General features: G+C 42.5%; 1 protein-coding gene across 1 annotated transcript; it reads right to left on the bottom strand.

Moving 5' to 3' along the window:
- Window positions 1-525: 525 nt before the first annotated feature.
- LOC134676675 (transcription factor VBP-like) lies at window positions 526-16044 on the bottom strand. The gene is made up of 6 exons (XM_063535075.1): window positions 15941-16044; window positions 15703-15882; window positions 11657-11793; window positions 4003-4095; window positions 1411-1562; window positions 526-669 (listed from the first exon to the last, which is right to left on the bottom strand). The coding sequence occupies exons 1-6, from the start codon at window positions 16042-16044 to the stop codon at window positions 526-528; spliced, it is 810 nt and encodes a 269-aa protein (XP_063391145.1).
- Between the last annotated feature and the right edge of the window lie 6487 nt (window positions 16045-22531).

The following is a 22531-nucleotide window of genomic DNA, read 5'->3' as shown; positions in this document are numbered from 1 at the left end:
ATCATTTTATTTGTCAAACACATGTCAATTTAGTTCGCGAGTTTCTGGAGGCAACTGTAAATACAAATTAAAACTTAATATTAACTAGCCCAAGGGGCGTATCGCCCCGACCCTATGGTGACCGGTTTGTGGTAGGTCCTCCAGCGCTCATGAAGCGGGCTACCGTCCCACTCCCTCACTGCGGACAGCAGCGTATTGGCGGATGCATTTATCGCCTTTCTGGCGACGGCGCTCTTCGCTCTCAGCAGCTACGTCATATGGTGATGCTAGGAGGTATAAGAGCAGCTAGCAGTGCCCTTAGCGCTCTCGCTTCTTGTGCGTAGGTAGAAGTACTAGGGGCCTTTTCAGCTTTGATGGTAGTGTTCATGGCGGGGTTACTAGCGCTAGTCAGCCGTGGTGCTAGTAGGTACGGCGCGCTCATCAGCTGCTAGCAGCGCTCTCAGCGTTATCGCTTCTTGTCTGTAGGTATCAGTAGTAGGGGCATTTTTAGCTTTGATGATAGTAGTTACGGCGGGGTTGATAGAGCTAGTCAGCCGTGGTGCTAGTAGGGACGGCGGTCTCATCAGCCGCTAGCAGCGCCCTCAGCGCTAACGCCTCTTGTCTGAGCGCCGCCACATGTGCGCGCAATGAAGCGTTTTCTTGCTCGAGAAGGCAGGCTCGCCATGCAATCTGAAAAATAAGTTTCAATCAAATATGTTATATCAATGTTTATGCTTAGGGGTAGTTGCCCTTGCTCAATCACGATTAATTAACTGTTCAGCGGCACTTATATAATACAGGGCGTCCCTCGGCTATGCAACACAGAGGGAAAGTACCCTGAATATTGTAGATGGAACATTTTACTGAAAGAAATTATTTCAATTTAAAAAAACATTCTAAACTGCATTCACAGATTTTTAAATAATTACATGGTTGAACCGGGAATCGAACCCGCTACACGAGAAGAAATTTACCCTGTAGAGGAGCCATGGCCCATGATAAGTGCCGGAAAAAAGGATAGGCCTTTGCCCAGCCTTGGGAGTTAGCTTTATCATACCGATCGAAAGGCAAAAGGCTTCATCATAAGGATTATTTTTTGCTAAATAACACAGTGTCCAACCCAGAAGATGAGAAACTATTAAGTCTCAGTGATATGAGGTATTTAGTCTGTAATAAATTCAGACATTAACGAATAGAGAGATATACAGGGTGGAAAGATAAGTCAGGCCCTGGAGGGAAACTACCTTAAATCCTTTCTTTTTAGACAAGCCAAATTGAAGAAAAAAAGAAAAATACCTACTTTGAATGGTTTTGTTTCTTTTTAAAAATAAAGAAATGTCTCCTTTAAGTAAAATGAGCCAGCTTAAGGATTTAAGGTAGTTTCCCTCCAGGGCCCGACTTATCTTTCCACACTGTATAGAGACACTATACCTGGTCCTCTCTTACTCGGCGCGCGTCTCTGGACTTCTTGGCAGCCTGGTTGTTGCGCCGGCGCCGCTCGAAGTATTTCTCGTCCTTTAACTCGGCGGGGATTGGTCGCTTCTCGCCGCGACGGCGGGCCTCTTCCGACAGACCGTGGAGCGCTTGGATAAAAACGGGGATGGGTCAAACAGAAAACTGTGTTACGTCTTTCCTGTAGACATACACAAGAGTTAAGGGCTTTAAAGGTTAATTTTCTTACTTAACCCTTATCCATGCGAAAAGCTCCTCCTTTTATTTGGAGAACTATTATAAAATCATTATTTACATGCCCACAACTCCCACAAGCTGTTAACTATTGCCCACAGGAGAGAAAACTAGTGTGTTCGCGCGAACTGTACATTTTTCTCTCCTGTGGGCAATAGTTAACAGCTTGTGGACATGTAAGTAATGATTTTATGCCCTTAACTCTTATGTATGTCTACAGGAAAGACGTCCCACAGTTTTCTGTTTGACCCGGATACGTTAAGCCTCCGTAACGTTGACGCGGAAGCGTTCCGGAGCGGTCGCAGAGCGGCGTGGTAGCAAGGTGATGTCAGATTGAGCGCGGTCGGCGGATTGAAAGCGTTTTGATCGCGTCGCTACCGCGTTGTAAGTTACCAACGGCTACGGATAGGCAGGCGCAGCTAGTACAACCGCTCCGCCTCCGATCTGCGCCAATGAGACGGGTCAGTGAACGCGACCGAGCCTCTTCGCCGCCGGTTCCACATTCGGTCGGCGTATCGAGAGCGGACTGGACGCGGTGCCGCGCTTCGCCAATGTGAGCTCATAAGCCCCCATTCGCACGACAGCTTTTTCAACCCGCGTTAATAAAGCGCTTGAATCCGTCCGCACTCTAAATTCAATTTAACGACCAAGGCTTAAAGTCGAAAATCCAACAACGCTTGATAAAAAAGCGCCACCGATGTCGTGTGAACATGGTTATCCATTTGTGTCATTCAAACGCTTTTTTAGCGCGCGTTGAAAAAGCTGCTGTGCGAATGGGGGCTAATAATTGCAACCTCAAAGGTTACCTACACAAGGTTCAGGTATTTATTCTGTGCATTCCCAGTTGCGCGGTACCGCGCACAATCCGCGTCGGTTCCGCTACCACGTCAGTGTGACGGAGCCTAGGATGACTCACGCGAGAACGGACCAGGTGCGGGGTACAGCTGTACTTCGTTTTCTATAGACAAGACATCACATGATAACCTGTCATAGGAAACCAAGTGTGGGACGCCTCGGCGCGGACCGGACCCGGTCAAGGCAAGCTAGACTAAGTAAGCGTAGCCTACTAAGTAAGTAGCAGTGTCAATAGACATGATTGGATAACGCAGAGCATAAAACGCAGGCACTTTTTTACGAAATCAACTGCACAGAGGGACGGTTGAGAAAGCTTAGGTTAACCGTATGCTGAGACGAGACAGTAGGCGACGCAGTACACGCAGCGCAGCGCAGAGTAGATTTTGTAAAGTATGTTTTAATGTTTATTTGGGCACAAACGGTACAATTAATGCTTACAGATATTAATATTATTCAACATATGAACCAGTGAAGTTGCCACTAACTACTAACACGTATACAAAAATAAACTACGGTATATTTAGTATTTACAGAGCAAACAAACATTTGTCGGCATTGTTAATGAATTTAAAAACAAAATAGAATAATGAGAAAAAAAAAATCAGTTAAAAGTTAATACATTCTAAACATTAGTATTCAAAGTACTAAGAACCTCATGCTTAAACTTAACTAACGGAATGTTAAACATATCAATGTGTGAGAAAAGATTATTATTACACTTGCACGCTTTATCAATGAAGGAATTCGCTTTGTATTTTTTTCGCGTAAAGGGGATGTGAAAGAGTTTGTGATGTAATGATAAGGGGAGTCAATATGATTTGTCAAAATTTTATATAAAAAAGTTTGATCCTTTAATGTGCGCCGACCTTCGAGCGAAAACAAATTTCCGACGTATAGAGCGTCCTTTAGCTACGCACGCTGCATGGCAAGGATTCCATACTTTACAAACCTGCTCTGCGTTGCGCTGCGTGAACTGCGTCGCCTGCGTCGACTGCGTCTCAGCATACGCTTCGGCACGGCCACGACATTAAGCGACTTGCGACGGCGGCGGCAGCGATAACCATAGATTTGGTTCGGGCGAGACACAGCGATTGGACCTTTCGTTCCCATCTATGGTTGTCGCTGCCGCCGTCGCCAGTCGCGTAATGTCGTGGCCGAACCTTAAGCCTTAAAGGGCCCTGCACTGATTAACAGTCCGCCGGACGGTATCGGCCTGTCAGTTATTTGGAACTGTCAAAATTTTGTTCCAACTGACAGGCCGATACCGTCCGGCGGACTGTTAACTGGGCCCCTTTAAAGGCCGAGCCACACCGGCTTGCGTGTGCGTGACATGCGCGTGTGCGTGCGCTAAAATGTTGGAGCTGCACACGCACATGTCACGCAAGCGGTGCCGTCTCTCATAAGGATCTATATACTACAACGCCGCACGCGCACGTGCACGTCACGCACACGCAGCCGGTGTGCACAGGCCTTTATTCTTACGTGGCGGGCTGCGCATGGGCAGGTGCTGGCAGTAGGGCAGGCACGGCGGCGGCGGCAGCGCGGCCAGCAGGGGACCCACCACGCTGGGCACGTCTAAAACAATATTTTAAGTTTATGTCTAAAGAAAATTTACCTATGTCAATAATGTATGGGAATCGAGTTTGTGTTGTCGGTCGCGTAATCCATTTAAATCCCCTTATTCATAAAACTTTACGGGCCTGTCACGGGCACGGTCGCATTTTTTATATTTTTGCTAGACCACCAGCGCTTCAGCCAGCCAGCGCAGTTTAGTAGCACCACTAGGTATAGGTATATTTTATGTAAATAAATTATAAACAAATTCTGGAAGGGAATCAATACAGTTCAAAAGTGTCTGTCGATGATGCACCTGTATTAACCCTCCTACCTTTAATTGTTAGCGCGGCATCGACCCCTGCCCTCCCCTATTCCCGCCTGTTACACTAACACAAAGCTATGACATGATTACAAACCAGTAAGGACCTTTCTCCTTTTTGGAACGGATGTACTTTAAGCTACCTGTAGCCAGGCGTGGCTCACTCCGCGATTTCGTCGCTTTGCTACAGGTAGTTAAAAGTACATCCGTTCGGCCGCAATTTTGGGGTTTGCCATAGCCGCTTGGCGCTGTCGCCCCCTAGCGGCCATATCTGTGCTGATCGTAACAGATGCGTTTTGTTAGGGAGTGAGTCATAGGCGTACCCACGGTGGGGCAAGGTGGGGCAGTTGCCCCACCCTGGTCTCTGAATTAGCTAAGAATTTCTGTTTCAACCTTACCCTGTTAATCTACGTACCCAGCTTCCCCTACTTCTGCCCCACCCCTTAAATATGCTGCATACGCCCATGGAGTGAGTCTTCTGTACCTAGTACTATTATTTATTCTGTGCTGTAGCAAAGCGACGAAATCGCGGAGTGAGCCACGCCTGCTGCTGTAACTCACACATTTTGTAAACCTCATCCACGGATGGTCAGTTAAGAAGATGGTTTTATTTTATTTTTCTTTATTTATTTCAAGTCTTAGGCAATATGAATATAAAAGTAAAATATAAAATCACTTACAAAACAAAAAATATACATATAAGCACATTATAAAAAAATCTAACTTAGGGTGCCGCCGGCAGCGGGGTAGGGCCCAAGCTGCCGATGGTCAATCAGGGTCGCAGAGTGAAGAACCGACGTCCTATACGCACCGTGTCCAAAATTACTAGTTATTTGTTAAATATAAGAGCCTCGGTAGAGAGTACCATTTTGTACCATTTGGAGTTGAAACTCTAGGTCCATGGGGTCCCAGCGCGCGTAAGTTGTTCGCAGAAATCGCGAAGCGTCTGGTTGACGTAACTGGTGACCGAAGAGCTGGCGGCTACCTCGCACAACGTATCAGTATTGCGATACAGCGGGGAAATGCCGCCAGCATCCTTGGTACAATGCCTCAGGGGCCTATTTTAGATTTAAGCTAGTTATTAATTTCGTTTAGTTGTACCACTGTATATATATTGTTTGTTAAAATTATGAATTATTTTATTTATTTTTATAGCTATTAGTATCTACACCTATTTAGATCTATTTACACTGGTATTTCTTAGCGGATTGCTCGTTAAGCGGCATTAACCCCAGTGTGTGGGCAACCCTTTAACCGGGCCGTGGGTACCGCCACCTGGCGGGTCCCTAAACCAACACGTGTGTGTCATGATTGTGTTGCCGATGCCGTAACAGGTGATGATACAAACATGCAGTTTCATAGTTGCCCTTTTTAGGGTTCCGTACCCCAAAAGGAAAAAAACAGGCCCCGTAGCCAACGTGCCAATCGCTTACGCTCCGTAGCGATCGAAACGCAACTGTCACTGTCACACTAATATGGAAGAGTGATAGAGAGACACAAAGCGATTCGATGGCGAAGTGATAGCGATTGTCACCTTGGCTAGGCCGCCTGAACCCTTATAGGATCACTCGTGCGTCTGTCTGTCTGTCCGTCTGTCACAGTCTATTTTCTGGGAAACTACTGGACCAATTAAGTTGAAATTTGGTACACATATGTAAATTAGTGACCCAACGATGGGCATTTTTATATAATTTTAAAATACATAGGTTTGAAGTTATTTAAGAAAATAGCCAAAAAATGACCATTCTTCCTTTATGTTCGAAACTACTGGGTCTAAAATTTAAAAAATAATACCCAAAATATTTCTTTACCTATAGATGACAGGAAAACCTATTAGAAATGTGCAGTCAAGCGTGAGTTGGACTTATGTACGGAACCCTATAAACGCGAGTCCGACTCGCACTTGGCCGGTTTTTAGGGTTCCTTCTTCTTCTTAGTCGGTACACTCTTGCCAGAGTGGTCGTGGTCATCATTGTGAATCTCGCTGAGTGATGATCTTGCTAATAGTTTTACGACGCGGACTGCAGCTTTCCGGGTACATTCGTAAACCGAGCACTTAGTTGCGGCCTTGATCTGGTCTGTCCATCTGATCGGTGATCTACCAGTGGCCTGGTGCCTTCGACCTTTCCCTGCACTACGAGACGCTCTATGGAGTCATTACCACGACGAGAAACATGGCCGAAGAAGGTCAGAATGCGTGACTCCATTGTGGTTGATAAAGTCGGACCAAAAAAAGTCTGCAGCGGATTTGATAGCCCACGCAGTGCAAGTGTCATTTATACGTCATAATTTCATAGAAGTTTGACGTTTAAAATAACACTTTCACTGCGTGGGCTATCAAATCCTCTGCAGATTATTCTTGGTCTGACTCTAGGCGCTGTCTGATGCCGAGTTCTATTAATATGGAGTTAGTGTTCCTTACCCAAAGGGTGAAAACGGGACTCTTTTACTATTAAGACTCCTCTGTCTGTCTGTCCGTCTGTCTGTCATCAGGCTGTATGCCATGAACCGTGATAGCTATTAGACAGTTGAAATTTTCATAGATGATGTATTTCTGTTGCCGGTATATCAACAAATGCTAAAAAGTACGGAACCCTCGGTGGGCGAGTCCGACTCGCACTTGTCCGGTTTTTTATCTTATGGTTCGCAGAAATCGCGTTGACGTAAGTGGTGACCGAAGAGGCGGCTACCTCGCACAACATATCAGTATCAACGAGGAAATCCACCAGCCATCTTGGTACAACTACAATGCCTCAAGAGCCTGTATATGTACCTACCTACCACATGTCCCAAAATTCAACGATAAGCTGGCACCAGAAGATGGACCCGCTCATGACTAATCAAGGAAATATAATAAAAAAAAAATATATATACTTATCTCAATTTATTATGGAATCACACAAAAAATTAAAATCGACTCCCCTAGTGGTATTTTAAACGACCGTGTCTACAATTTTTCAATTTTTTAAAATTATTTTTCCTCGTGTAGTCATGAGCGGAATCTTCTGGTGTCAGCTTATCGTTGAATTTTGGGACACGTTGTATAATGTTGTATGTAAATAAATGATTTTAATTATAAATAAAATACTTAATATAAATAAACAGAAGTACCTAGATACAAATTCGTTCTTTGTAAAGAACTGTGCAAAAAGCTGGTTGATACCACCACCCACCACCAGACCACCACCACCTACCAGAGCTGGCAGCTTTCTCTCGCAGCGCATCAGTATTGCGATTCAGCGAGGGAATGCTGCCAGCATCTTTGGCACAATGCCACGGGGGCCTTTTTAGATTTATTTTAATTTAGATTAGTTTAGTTTTTAATTTTAGATAGTAATTAATGTAGTTTACAATTTTGTTTAATTTATTGTGTTATAATAAATAAAATAAAAATAAACAAATAGATAGTCGACAATTGCCTTAAAAGTTGGTTAAACATTTGCACAGGTCATCATTACCCCCTGTCAGGGGTCGTAATAGCCCTTCACGCCCCTCGGAGCCTCGGAGCCCTGTGCCACGCGCGACGACGGCACGATACGGCAATCACTTGAACTCATTAATTGTTAACAAATATTTGACGCAAGTGATCAGGAGGGTTAAAAAACGTAAATTTTGCTTTGTGGTTTGAGGAAAGTACTTGTAAGGTTTTAACTAAATTTTAAAAGTTTAGTGTTGCTAACTGCTAGTTAAGTGTTTGAACGACGATTGAAGAATAGTGCAAAATCTGTAGGTATAAAAAGACACAGTAATTATAGAGTGCGTGTTCTAAACTAAAGGTAAAGGTAAGGTTCAAAACGTAAGGTTCTCAACCACCTACCGGCTGACATTACTGCTGCACCAAGTGCACCTATATTCAAAAAGAAACTCAAAAAATGGCTTCTCGAGCAGGCGTTCTACGACCATAGGGAGTTAATCTCTAAGAGAACTATGTAATTTGACGGACGGGACGGATGCTGGTGTGGGATGCTACCTGTGTAGACACGCTGGCACCGTCCCACCTCCAACGGACTACTGTAAAAGCGGGCGGGGCGGCGGAAAGCGCCGAAATTCTAAAACGTAACAAATATAAAAGCCTCGGTAGAGAGTACCATTTTGTACCATTTGGAGTTGAAACTCTAGGTCCATGGGGTCCCAGCGCGCGTAAGTTGTTCGCAGAAATCGCGAAGCGTCTGGTTGACGTAACTGGTGACCGAAGAGCTGGCGGCTACCTCGCACAACGTATCAGTATTGCGATACAGCGGGGAAATGCCGCCAGCATCCTTGGTACAATGCCTCAGGGGCCTATTTTAGATTTAAGCTAGTTATTAATTTCGTTTAGTTGTACCACTGTATATATATTGTTTGTAAATAAATGATTTTTATTTTGTAATTTGTATATCTTAATGTTGACATGTACTTGAATACTATCAATAAAATGAATATGAATATGAATAAAGTATTACAGTACAGTACAGGCTGGCTAAAAAATAACTGCATTCCCGTTGCCAGAAAGGTTTTGGGATTATACTGAGCAACCTTTACTATGGGACCAACCCCGAAATCGCGGAAAAAAATTGGCTGTTTCATACATTTTGGCTGGTCCATTTTCTAACTACCCAGGGGAGTAAATTTTTTTTTCGCGATTTCGGGGTTGGACCCAGTTGCTTAGTAGGGCCCAAACATTAACGGGTTTGAGTTTGTTTTTCGTACAGTTACATACCGTATTATTGCAGGTGACTGTACAGACTAGAGATGCAACGGATAGTTGTTTGGCCGGATACCGGATAGTCCGCCTAAACATCGGCCGGATATCCGGTATCCGGCTGCCGAATATTCGGCCAGCGGAACTATACCTACATTTCGGTTTTTCAGGTGCGCATTCTGCAGGTTTGACCTGTTTCCTATAGTAAACGTTCGCGCGGACTCATTTCTAGGTACGAAATGAGTGCGCGTGCAAGTCAGTGGAATGATTAAATTGTTTTAAAATAATAAACAGGTACGAATATGACCTGACCGTGTCTGTTTCTTAAATCCAATTGGTTTACTCCGAAATCAAGTAATGTTACTATCCGGTATCCTGCCGGATAGTAAAATAATGGCCGGTTAGGCCGGATACCGGATACTGACCGGATATCCGGTGCATCTCTAGTACAGACACTGCTCCATTGTCGCAAAATCACTCCTAGGGTGATGTATGACCTCTGAACTCCGTGGCAGGTAACCAAAGCTACCGACCCGAGCCATTAGCCCGTCATTACGCGCCCTGTCATTACGGTGGCCACCTGGGCGCTCCCGTAATTAGGGAGACGGTGTAAAACAGGTAAATGGCTTGTTGTGATTGCTTGCAGAGAGCAAGCGAGTCAGTTATGCTCTAGTTTCCTAGGATAGCGGTGCCGTCATATAGCGGCCGTCTCAATAAAGTCGCACCAAAAAAAGTCTGCAGCGGATTTGATAGCCCACGCAGCGTGAGTATTATTTATACGTCATAATTTCATAGAAGTTTGACGTTTAAAATGACACTTGCACTGCGTGGGCTATCAAAATCGCTGCAGGCTTTTTACGGTCTGACTATACAAATACTATACGACATCCATATTTAGCCGTATTATTTAGTATGGAGTCGGCCGCTATATGACGGCACCGCTATTCTAAGAAAACCAATCTTTAGCCCCCATTCGCACGACAACTTTTTTAACGCGCGTTAAAAAAGCGCTTGAATCTGTCCGCACTCTAAATTCAATTTAACGACCAAGGCTTAAAGTCGAAAATCCAACAACGCTTGATAAAAAGCGTCACCGCTGTCCTGTGAATACATACAATGGCTATTCATTTGTGTCATTCAAACGCTTTTTTAACGGGCGTTGAAAAAGCTGCCGTGCGAATGGGACCTTACGCGATGGCAGGTAGAGTTAGACCAACAAAAGTCTGCAGCGATTCCGATAGCACACGCAGTGCAAGTGTTATTTACACGTACGTATCATAATTTCATAGAAGTTTGACGTTTAAAATAACAATTGAACCCCGTGTGCCATCTATATGGGTGCCAAGTTCTAGTTCGCTTGGAATTTTGTGTTGGCTAGTTTTTATACCAACAAACTAAATTTTAGAAACACAGATAAATATAATATCTATAGCCTGTACGTAAAAATAGCCAAATCAAATCCTGAGCTTCAATTAGAGTCTGTGCGGAAAGAGAAGAGTCGTGGCAGAAACGGGAACTAACATTTTAAATTTTATATGGCAATCAAACCTTTGACACCTGTCTTGTAAAAAGTAAACAAACTTCTGTCAATGTATATTTTTATTAACAAAAACCGCAAGTTTTATGTATAAAATATTTTCAAAACACGATAAAACCGTACATAAAACCACAAGGAAAATTATATTTATTGGAAAATAAGTAAAACAAGTGGTTTTTCCCAAAAATATAAATTTGTTTTATTTCAAGTTCACAGTTAAACTTAATCCGCCACCATAGATTCACACAGAGAGAGAGCGCGACAGTGCTGCCACCATACGCAAATATCAGTAATGAGTAAACTAGTAAACGAGATTACATTGCATTCTACCAACACCCCCCCTCAATGTAATCTCTACATCACCTATACATATACTCTAACAAGATATAAACAGGATGTCAACTTATTGTTCATACAAACCACAGCTTTTTATAAACTTTGATAACAAGTTTTTTATGCCAGTCCTTCAAACTTGACTCCGACTGAGCCACGTTCGCTGCTCCGTGTTTGTAACGCACTTCCAATAAATACATAGGTCCATTACGGTACGCTACCGCACACACTTCATTTTGTTTCACAATTTTGCAAGTCTTTTTGTCGGTGATCATAACATAACCTCTATCTGTAAGACATTTGACAGATAGTAAGTTTGTTTTTAATTCCGGTACAAACATAACGTTCTCTATGGTCGTGTCAATCCATTTGTCGCCGTCATAGACTTGCACCGCCATCTGTCCGTAACCATGCACACTACACAAATTACCGTTACCGACCGTAATTGTTTTATTCGATAATACTGGAGTATATGTTGTAAACAAATCCCGATTAGGGCACATGTGATCACTACAACCACTGTCCACTAGCCACTGTACCTTTTGTAACTGTCCAGATGTACTCACAAACGCGTTACTTTCTTTGTCTTTATTTTTCCTAAACCAACATTCACTTTTTAAATGTCCCTGTTTTTTACAGTAGTAGCACTTTTTAAAGTATTTATTGTCACTTTCCGAATTATTATTGTTCCGCTTACTACGACACTCACTTTGAAAATGTCCCCGAAGATTACACTTAAAGCACTTCGCGTCTTTCTTTTCTATTTTCTTCGCAACAAAGGCCGATGACGATGACTGCGAAGGCTCGCCCTGTTTATCTTTCAACCGCTCCTCTTCTATTAACAACCTAGCGACGAGATTATCGTAGGTTTGTTTATCATCTGGCGCCGATTCCCACGCGGATACAAAATGCTTGTAACATTCTGGAAGTGACATCAGTACTTTTGTTATGACGAAACTTTCAGTAATATTTTCTCCCATCTGCTTTAGCTGATTTTGCATTTCTTCAATTTTGGATAAAAATGTAGACATATCTGTACCCTCTTCGTACTTATATTGAAAAAATCGCTGTTGCACGATGTGGATGCTTGTTTCGGATTTTTGTTCGTAGACACTAGCCAATTTCTTCCACATTTGCGCGGACGTAGTACATGTTATAATATGCATCATTGCATTTTCTGTCATTCTTGTAACAAGCCATGTTTGTGCTTTCGCGTCTAACTTTTCCCATTTTGGTATTTCGGTTGCAACTTCTGGCTTCACCTTTGTCCCCAGTACCACTTCTAGAAGGTCATGACTCCGCAACAAAATCATGGATTGGAATTTCCACACATTCCAATTCGACGCTCCTTCCAATTTAATGTGATTTCCGGGCAATTTATTCTCATCCATGGTGTATTTCTTCGTCCCGTCCTTGCGTTGCAAGTATTTTTCCTTCCCGCCGACTTAACCTCAAAATGCGCGCAACGTGACGCGCCGGTGCCGACAGTACTTTTCTTCGACGAAACAGTGTCCGACCCAAATGTTTTACTTTATTTTATAGGATTACGTGCCTGGGCCCATAACCTATTGGAAAATAAGTAAAACAAGTGGTTTTTCCCAAAAATATAAATTTGTTTTATTTCAAGTTCACAGTTAAACTTAATCCGCCACCATAGATTCACACAGAGAGAGAGCGCGACAGTGCTGCCACCATACGCAAATATCAGTAATGAGTAAACTAGTAAACGAGATTACATTGCATTCTACCAACATTGTTCGGTTTTGTCAGCGGGAAGAAAACGGCTAAAAGCCGACTATCGACTTACAAAAAATCGCGGAACGTGTTTCCGCTATTCGCGGGTATTGATGTTGTATTTAATATTAAATAATTACCTATTTAATAAACCCCCTAAGTAACTTGTCTCCGGTACATAATCGGTAAGTATATTCATTCAAAATATATTAATTTTCATTAATATGCAGGTCATTCATGACCTTTAAAATAACCGACAAATAGTCTTGATACTTGTCATTTTATGCATATTTATATGTAATTTCTTTTTCAGGATTGTGTAAAAGTACCTACGGTATCTCGAATAAAAGACCGCTAAGTAGGTGATATGCAAGAATTCGTAATCTACGTGCCGGATTCAAGCACATCCAGTTCAGATGAAGATAGTTCTATGAGTGTCCCTGGTTGTTCTGAAGCTAGCTCAAACATAAGTGACATTGAATATTTTAATTCAGACTTCGATTACAAAGAATGAAACTTTTTCTAATAAAATATTTCTTTATTTGTAGGTTATGTTAGTTACGAAATTTTATTTCATATTTAGCAGTGACTTTTCGTATCGTGATTGACGGCGTAATATCGTGAGATGAGAGAACCGGACATATCCCAATAAGGCCTACCTACTTATGCACTATTTTTATTCATATTCATATTTATTATTAATAATGTACACATATACATACACATACATTACAAGTCAAGTTTACAATGGGTGAAATATATCCCAGATAAAATTACAGTTCTATTGCCCAATTTCTACCCGATCTACCCGGTTTAAATAACTGTTGGAATGCACAGATTAGGCAGTACATAAATGAGACTCTATCTTGTTTGGTACTAAAATTACAGTTGTATTGGGCAGATTCTTAACTAGTTTTAGCAGTTTTGTCAATCGCAGTCACTTTTTAGTATCTGAGACATAAAAACAAGTGTGTTTTAAAAAGAAAACTAGTGCCTGCGCTAAATCAGAGGATTGAGTTGACGAGCCGACACCACCACCAGGCTCCGTTTAGTAAGCCGTGGTAAAAAACCGGAACAAAAGGGATTCAAGTATCATGACCTTTAGTGTCGTACTATAATCACGTGACCAGTGTTGTCAGCATAGCAAAAACCATAAAATAGCACTGGCGCGCCCTCAAATCCCACGACTCTTCTCTTTCCGCACAGACTCTACAATACATCCCTTGCAAACTATATAGAATTTGGTATCCATATACCGGGTGTGGCCTGTAACATGAGCAAATAATTAAAACATAGATTGTACTCCTCAAACGGTGACACTTTTGTTCAACAAATTTTAATAATTGATGATGCTCTCCTGACCGATTTCGGCCCCAGCGACTGTGTGCTCTGGACTAGGCAATTTTTAGCTCGTGTTATTAGAGTGTAGCTGATCCACTCTCTGATGCGCTCTTAGGTGGCTCACGTACCCTATCTTCTTGCTAAATACTCGAGCGCATTTTGGGCACGTCAGCACACCACCTACATAGTTGTAGGAAATTGAGGTTGTCGGCCGAGTCTTAAGCTCATCACGTTTTTTGTCGAGCTCACTGCGGCGTTCCGTCTCAAAAATGTTAACTCTATCATTAATGAGGCGCCGCCATTCGGGCCGCTGCGCTGCCTTCCTCTCCCAGTCAGAGGGCTCTAGTTGGCATCTCTTCATATGTCTTTTCAGAACATCCTTATATCGTAAGTACTGGCCACCGCTTTTACGCTTACCATTCTGGAGTTCTGAAAAGAAGATACGCTTCGCCACTCTGTCTTCTGACATCCGAGACACGTGCCCACACCACCGCAGCTGCCGCCTCATCAGATACACCTCAATGCCTCCGACATTTGCGCGCCTCAGGACGTTTGTGTTTCTGACCCGGTCCGTCCATTTGATATTCATAATATCTCGGAGGCATTTAAGGTGGAATCTGTCAAGTGTACGTATATGCTTACGGTAAAGGACCCATGTCTCAGATGCGTACAGCAGGTTCGGCAGCACCGCTGCCATGTATACACTAATTTTAGTGGAGAGCTTCAGGTCATGGGAGCGAAATACCTTTGGCCGGAGTACTTAGACTCCCTATTTTTCATACAAAATAAATATTATCTTCAATGGACGCCATCGCCACGCCATATCATTGTGACTGACGTTGCTTGTCACGCCTTAAACATAACAGAATTCGCAATACATTGCGTCTTAGAATAAACTTTAAAGTGTATTAAAAATCAAACCACAAGTTATTTTTAAAAGTCGCTGAACAAATGTTGGTCAGTATGAGGAGTACAGCCTACAGTTGAATTTTTTGCTCATATTACAGGCCACACCCGGTATGTAGATTTATTTTCTTTTACCGGCGAAGTCAACAACGACAGCTCTCATTTCGCATGTATGTATGTTTTAATGGTATAAGTAGGTACACGACCATTTCTAGGGTGATGATAAACATAAACGCCCTGCCGAGTGCCGATATGCCGACGGCAAGCCGGTGCGGACGGTGCGGCGATAGAAAACAGTGTAAGAAGGTACCTATAGTTCGTTGTTTTTAGCATTAGAAAGAACTTGCAAGAAGGTAAGCGATCTTGACATGTCTTTTAATTGAAAAACGCTTTTTGAAAATCAAAAACTATTATTTATGAAAGCAGAAGAATATAAATGATCGTATTAGATTCATAATTGTTACATATTTGCCGTAACTTATTTTTAAAATGTGTTTTTCAATTAAAAGACACCAAGATTGTTTACCTTATTTCAAATGCTAAAAAAAACGAACTATACGTGTCAAAATCAAATACGATGTAAATTTAGTTTTCACATCACCTATTCGGAACAGGGCTTTTTCTTCCCTGCTAGGAGGGATAAAAGTAACGCCTTTCTCTTCTAGCACACTATTTTTACATTTATTTGCACATTATTTTTTTTAGCTTAAATAATCTGTTTAAGCATTATATCTGTTACCAGCCACTGTACCAATTCATGTTGTTTATGTTTACCTGGTGGTAAGAAGTGGTTGTAGCTCCGTAGTAGGCGGAGGGCCGCCAGCGCGCCGCTGTGCTGCGAACAGGGCTCCAGGCCGTAGAGGCAGGTTCATGCTCATGTTGTTTATGTTTACCTGGTGGTAAGAAGTGGTTGTAGCTCCGCAGTAGGCGGAGGGCTGCCAGCGCGCCGCTGTGCTGCGAACAGGGCTCCAGGCCGTAGAGGCAGGTTCATGCTTATGTTGTTTATGTTTACCTGGTGGTAAGCAGTGGTTGTAGCTCCGCAGTAGGCGGAGGGCCGCCAGCGCGCCGCTGTGCTGCGAACAGGGCTCCAGGCCGTAGAGGCAGGTTCATGCTCATGTTGTTTATGTTTACCTGGTGGTAAGAAGTGGTTGTAGCTCCGCAGTAGGCGGAGGGCCGCCAGCGCGCCGCTGTGCTGCGAACAGGGCTCCAGGTAGTAGAGGCAGGTTCATGCTCATGTTGTTTATGTTTACCTGGTGGTAAGAAGTGGTTGTAGCTCCGCAGTAGGCGGAGGGCCGCCAGCGCGCCGCTGTGCTGCGAACAGGGCTCCAGGCCGTAGAGGCAGGTTCATGCTCATGTTGTTTATGTTTACCTGGTGGTAAGAAGTGGTTGTAGCTCCGCAGTAGGCGGAGGGCCGCCAGCGCGCCGCTGTGCTGCGAACATGGCTCCAAGTCGTAGAGAGGGAGGTTCATGCTCATGTTGTTTATGTTTATACCTGGTGGTAAGAAGTGGTTGTAGCTCCGCAGTAGGCGGAGGGCCGCCAGCGCGCCGCTGTGCTGCGAACAAGGCTCCAAGTCGTAGAGAGGGAGGTTCATGCTCATGTTGTTTATGTTTATACCTGGTGGTAAGAAGTGGTTGTAGCTCCGCAGTAGGCGGGGGGCCGCCAGCGCGCCACTGTGCTGCGAACATGGCTCCAAGTCGTAGAGAGGGAGGTTCATGCTCATGTTGTTTATGTTTATACCTGGTGGTAAGAAGTGGTTGTAGCTCCGCAGTAGGCGGAGGGCCGCCAGCGCGCCGCTGTGCTGCGAACATGGCTCCAAGTCGTAGAGAGGGAGTTTCATGCTCATGTTGTTTATGTTTACCTGGTGGTAAGAAGTGGTTGTAGCTCCGCAGTAGGCGGAGGGCCGCCAGCGCGCCGCTGTGCTGCGAACAAGGCTCCAAGTCGTAGAGAGGGAGGTTCATGCTCATGTTGTTTATGTTTACCTGGTGGTAAGAAGTGGTTGTAGCTCCGCAGTAGGCGGAGGGCCGCCAGCGCGCCGCTGTGCTGCGAACAAGGCTCCAAGTCGTAGAGAGGGAGGTTCATGCTCATGTTGTTTATGTTTATACCTGGTGGTAAGAAGTGGTTGTAGCTCCGCAGTAGGCGGAGGGCCGCCAGCGCACCGCTGTGCTGCGAACATGGCTCCAAGTCGTAGAGAGGCAGGTTCATGCTCATATTGTTTATGTTTTGGTCCATTTCTTCACTTCACTAAGGCACTTTGTAATGTTCACTTCAGTTCAAACTTTAAAAAAGTACATAGGTAGGTATATTTCTATTTCAAATACGGCATAATTCATTCAATTGGTATTTAATCTATCTATGCAATATCTTTTAACGACCAGTTCTTATTTATTTATTTATTTAGATATATATTTTGGGGATCTCGGAAACGGCTCTAACGATTTCGATGAAATTTGCTACATGGGGGTTTTCGGGGGCGATATATCCATCTAGCTAGGTCTTATCTCTGGGAAAACGCATATTTTTGAGTTTTTGTTCGTTTTCCGAGCAAAGCTCGGTCTCCCATATTTGTTAATTGATGTTAATATCCAGAAAATTAGGACTAATTACGTTCGTATTGTATGAAAAGGGGATTTTGCGCGGATGGAGACGCATATAACAAAACTACAAAAGGAGCTACTTTTCAGGACCTTAACAAATCATGGCTCGAACTCGACTGTCGGGTACACTGTTCGTAGCGACTACGCGCTACATACGGCAAAGACGTGGCTACGCGCTACGAGCGTAGCCCATAGCACTTAGTGGCAATGAATGTGTTAAAAACTGTTCTTGTAAAATAGTTGTTCTCATGGAATTCACACAAACATTTACCGAGTTTTGCTCGCTACAGTACGGCTACCATCATGCATCTCGCTCGTACTGACATATTAGTGCGAAAGAGATATTATAGCAAGTAAATTACGTTCACGGTAGCGTTTATGTCAATGCCAAACTGATGGTAGCCGTACTGGTGCTACGAGCTACGCCGTAGAGCGTATTTGAGAAGGATATAAAAGAGATAAAGTAGAGTCCGACCGAACTTTCGTTTACAGTTTTCGGTAGTTAATACAGGAGTAATTAAAATCCTCTATATTTTCACAACATCAGCTCGTAAGGCACTGGTCCCACCGCGAGCTAGTAAGCTATGAGCTATCGGCTATAAACACGAACAAGAGATAAGCACTCCCGTGTAAATAAAAGAGACACGGCGATATTTAAAGTTACTCGCCCAGCGGTGAGCTATAAATATCGCCGTGTCTCTTTTATTTACACGGGAGTGCTTATCTTTTGTTCGTGTTTATAGCCGAAAGCTCATAGCTTACTAGCTCGCGGTGGGACCAGTGCCTATAGGAGAACCTTAGGTATCTTTATCTAAACTATAAACGAGCTATTCTTGTATATTTATTTATTTACCGTAAAACGGGTAGAGTAGGTTTCACGGGGAGAGGTGGGTTATGAATGGGGAGAGAAGGTTTGAGAGGGGGTGAGAAGGGATTTTAAGGCTACTGCTACAAAAATAATGTATTCCAATTTAAAATGGAGCTATAGTAATACGCATAATAAAAAAAATGGATCCAACCATCTTCCAAAATCACCTTTGTATGAAAACCCCTCTCACCCCAAATACAAGGCACTACGGGTTAAGGTGGGTTTTCCTCTTTATCGTCAAAGTTATGAAATGGAACTACCCAAAATAAAATAAAAACTAAAATACAAACGTCCGGAACACTTATTATATACACCATTCAGTTTTCATATGTAATAATTTTTAAGAAAAAAGAACCGACTTCCATGGGGGCCGATGAAAGATTATTGTAGATGGTACACTATGTAGAAAAGTAGGTAAAACCACCCACTTTTCTACTAGCATTTCGCTTCTGTATAATGGCTCCTCTACAGGATGGGCCAACGCCGGCCACTCCAAGGGACGCAGCCATGCGGTAGAATGAGATAGCAATATCACTTGCTCCCTCTAACGCATAAATGCGTCCCTTGGAGTGGCCGGCGTTGGCCCATCGTGAAGAGGAGCCATGAGGGTCGTAGTTCTAGCCTAACCTAACCCACTCCTCAGATAGCAGTTCGGTTCTGTGCGGGTCGCAGTTCGAACCTAATCAAACCCACTTTTCAAGTAGCATTTCGTTTCTGTAAGGCTCGCAGTTCTAACCTAACCTAATCCTTGTTCGGTTCTGTGAGGATCGCAGTTCAAACCTAACCTAACCCACTTAATGGCGCATGCCGTGCGGTGTACGGGGGTTTAAGCGGGAGGGGCTAGTAAGATTGGCATCATCGTACTTTATACCTACATTAATTTTATGGTAGGTAATCATAGTTGTTTATTTAGTTAAGGTATCATAGTGGTTTTCTGGGTCAAGGTCCGGGTCCAAGACCGGGTCCGAGTCCGGATCCGAGTCCGGGTCCGAGTCCGGTTCCGAGTACGGGTCCGAATCCGGATCCAAGTCCAGGTCCGGACCTGAACTCGGAACCGGATCCGGGTCCGAACCAGATCCGGGTATGAGTCCGAGTCCACCCGGACCCAGTCCAAGTCAAAATCGAAATTCGTAATCACCAAACGTGTACCATGCGTCATTGAAGAGTTCTGTTCTGGTCATCATCAGCAGTTCCACTTCATCAAATGCGACAGTTTTTAATGTAAATGCTTGATTTTATGATGAAAATACAAAAAAATCTATACGTATGCCTTTAATATTTGAGGAGTTCCCTCGATTCCTTATGGATCCCATCATCAGAACTCGAGCTTGACAAAAATGTGGCTTAAAAACTTAACTTGCTTAACAAACATAACGACGAGGACAAATCGCCAAACGTGAACTATGCGTCGTTGAAGAGTTCTGTTCTGATCATCATCAGCAGTTCCACTTCATCAAATGCAACAGTTTTTAATGAAAATGCTTGATTTTCTGATGTAAATACAAAAATCTCTATACGCATGCCTTTAAGATTTGAGGAGTTCCCTTGATTCCTCATGGATCCCATCATCAGAACTCGAGCTTGACAAAAATGTGGCTTAAAAACTTAACTTGCTTAACAAACATAACGACGAGGACAAATCGCCAAACGTGAACTATGCGTCGTTGAAGAGTTCTGTTCTGATCATCATCAGCAGTTCCACTTCATCAAATGCAACAGTTTTTAATGAAAATGCTTGATTTTCTGATGTAAATACAAAAATCTCTATACGCATGCCTTTAAGATTTGAGGAGTTCCCTTGATTCCTCATGGATCCCATGATCAGAACTCGAGCTTGACAAAAATGTGGCTTAAAAACTTAACTTGCTTAACAAACATAACGAAGAGGACAAATCGCCAACCGTGAACTATGCGTCGTTAAAGAGTTCCGTTCTGATCATCATCAGCAGTTCCACTTCATCAAATCACTTTTTTGGGTGTATATGCTTGATTTGTTGATAAAAACCCAAAAATCACTATATGTATGCCTTTAAGATTTGAGGAGTTCCCTCGATTCCTCATGGATCCCATCATCAGAACTGGGTTTTGACAAAAACGGGACCAATCTGTATGCATATACATTCAATCAAAAAAAGAATTTTCAAAATCGATCTAGTAATGACGGAGATATGGAGTAACAAACATAAAAAAAAAATAAAAATAAAAAAAAAAATAAAAATAAAAAAAAACATACAACCGAATTGATAACCTCCTTCTTTGAGATTTGGAAGTCGGTTAAAAATAAAATGTTATCGAGGTTTGCATTTCAGTTTTGACCCTACTCACCCCATTTTACGGTATACTTTTAAACGAGCAATTCTTGGTCACTAATATCATTTGGAAAGAGTACCTACAACCTACAAAGAACCTATAGTCGCACCAATAAAAGTCTGCAGCGGATTTGATAGCCCACGCAGCGTAAGTGTTATTTATACGTCATAATTTCATAGAAGTTTGACGTTTAAAATGACACTTGCACTGCGTGGGCTATCAAAATCGCTGCAGACTTTTTACGGTCTAACTCTACCTACTTTGCTATGCTGAATAGGTGCAAGATCGTTTTGGTAAAAACATTTCTTTTAAATCTATCATTTCTCTCTGCTGGCATGACATCTATTCGCGCGTCATACTTTTTGAGTCTATCGCTGCGCTCAAGATTCTAAGTTAAAAAGAAAACGATTGTAGTGAATTTAAGCGTAATTTTTAATTGTAATTTTTAAGGGATTGCATGTTATACCTATCTATTAGACTTCTGCCCTATTAGGGCCCGATTCGGATTATGAAAAATATAAAGATGAAATAGACATCTATTAGACATATTTTAGACATAACCAAGATACGTTTAAGATCTAACCTGTGAAATTTGACATTTGCGCAATTCTGGAGATACTCTTAAGAACGATTTCCACAGGATATGACTTAGAGATCTAATTCACATCTAATCTAATAGATATCTTACTCTATCTAACGTAAAAGTGACATTCGGCGCGATTCAAGAAATGAATTAGACATTCACTAGATATGAAATAGTAACGATATGTGACGTTCCACGGCAAAAGGTACCTTATGGCCGCAATAATATTGGAGCGGCTTTAATAATAGCGTTTAAGCGCGGACCGTCATAGGGTACCTAATTTGTCTTGGAACGTCACATATCGTTACTATTTCATATCTAGTGAATGTCTAAAACATTTCCCGAATCGCGCCGATTGGTTGTCCGAATTGCGCTGCAAAAGAAAACTAGTTGATATCTAAACTATAACGTATCTAGACTGGATTTAGTACGTGTCGTATCTTGTGAATATCTTAAAGTTCGAATACGGCAGTAAGTAAGCTTCATAAAGTACTTAATCGTTGGTAGTTTCAACTTAATAATTAATTAGTATAGTTTTAATAAAGTCTTAAATTTAATGTTTTTTTTTGGCTTACTGAAAGTAAACAATAACACCTATTACTTTATATTCTTGATACTTTATAACTTCTTTTTATTTTCATATATTTTATTATAGTATATTTTAGTTTTTATATAACATTATAAGTATTAGTTTAGTTTTTACGTAGGTTTATTTTAATTTTAGTTTAGTTTTTAAATCTTTAATTCGATAAATTTAATAAATCTTGATACTTGATACAGTTTTTATCCACACTTTAACACCACCACCGAACTAAAATTCACACCAACTAAATTACAAAAGGAAAGCCAGTCGTTAGGTAATTTTCACGGCTCCTCCGATTGGCTATTACGCTAATTATTAGATCATTTCCCGGGCGCTGATTGGCCCGCGTGGCCCCGCCCCCGCGCCTTATGACACGCGGTGTCATAGAATGTAACGATCATTTTGAATAGTTAATGAAGTGTTATTAACGGTTTGTGTCGGTTCTTTGTAGGGGGAGCTTTGCTAATATTTGCCTTTTTTGTTAAGGTGTTTGTTGGTGTGATTGCTGTTTTATAACAGTGTGAGCAGGGCTTAAATAAATTTGTTGACTTAAGGGGTATCCAGACGGGACTGACGAAATCAGTCGATTTGTTCAGGAAAATAATTGGTCAATCTCATCTAGCGTCCACACGTACACAAATTAAATCACCAATTTGCATTCTAC

Source organism: Cydia fagiglandana, chromosome 24, assembly GCF_963556715.1.
Source record: "Cydia fagiglandana chromosome 24, ilCydFagi1.1, whole genome shotgun sequence".
In the NCBI taxonomy this organism is placed as follows: domain Eukaryota; kingdom Metazoa; phylum Arthropoda; class Insecta; order Lepidoptera; family Tortricidae; genus Cydia; species Cydia fagiglandana.
This window is presented reverse-complemented; position numbering and strand designations above follow the sequence as displayed.

What these genes read in the sequence shown, in the direction of transcription:
- LOC134676675 (XM_063535075.1), bottom strand. Translation starts at nt 16,044, where the DNA reads ATGAGCATGAACCTGCCTCTACGGCCTGGAGCCCTGTTCGCAGCACAG. An exon ending in CAACCACTTCTTACCACCAG is followed by an intron (nt 11,794 to 15,702) that starts GTAAACATAAAC and finishes TCTCGTCGCTAG; the next exon opens with GTTGTTAATAGAAGAGGAGC. An exon ending in GCCCATGCGCAGCCCGCCAC is followed by an intron (nt 1,563 to 4,002) that starts GTAAGAATAAAG and finishes TTTTTATCCAAG; the next exon opens with CGCTCCACGGTCTGTCGGAA.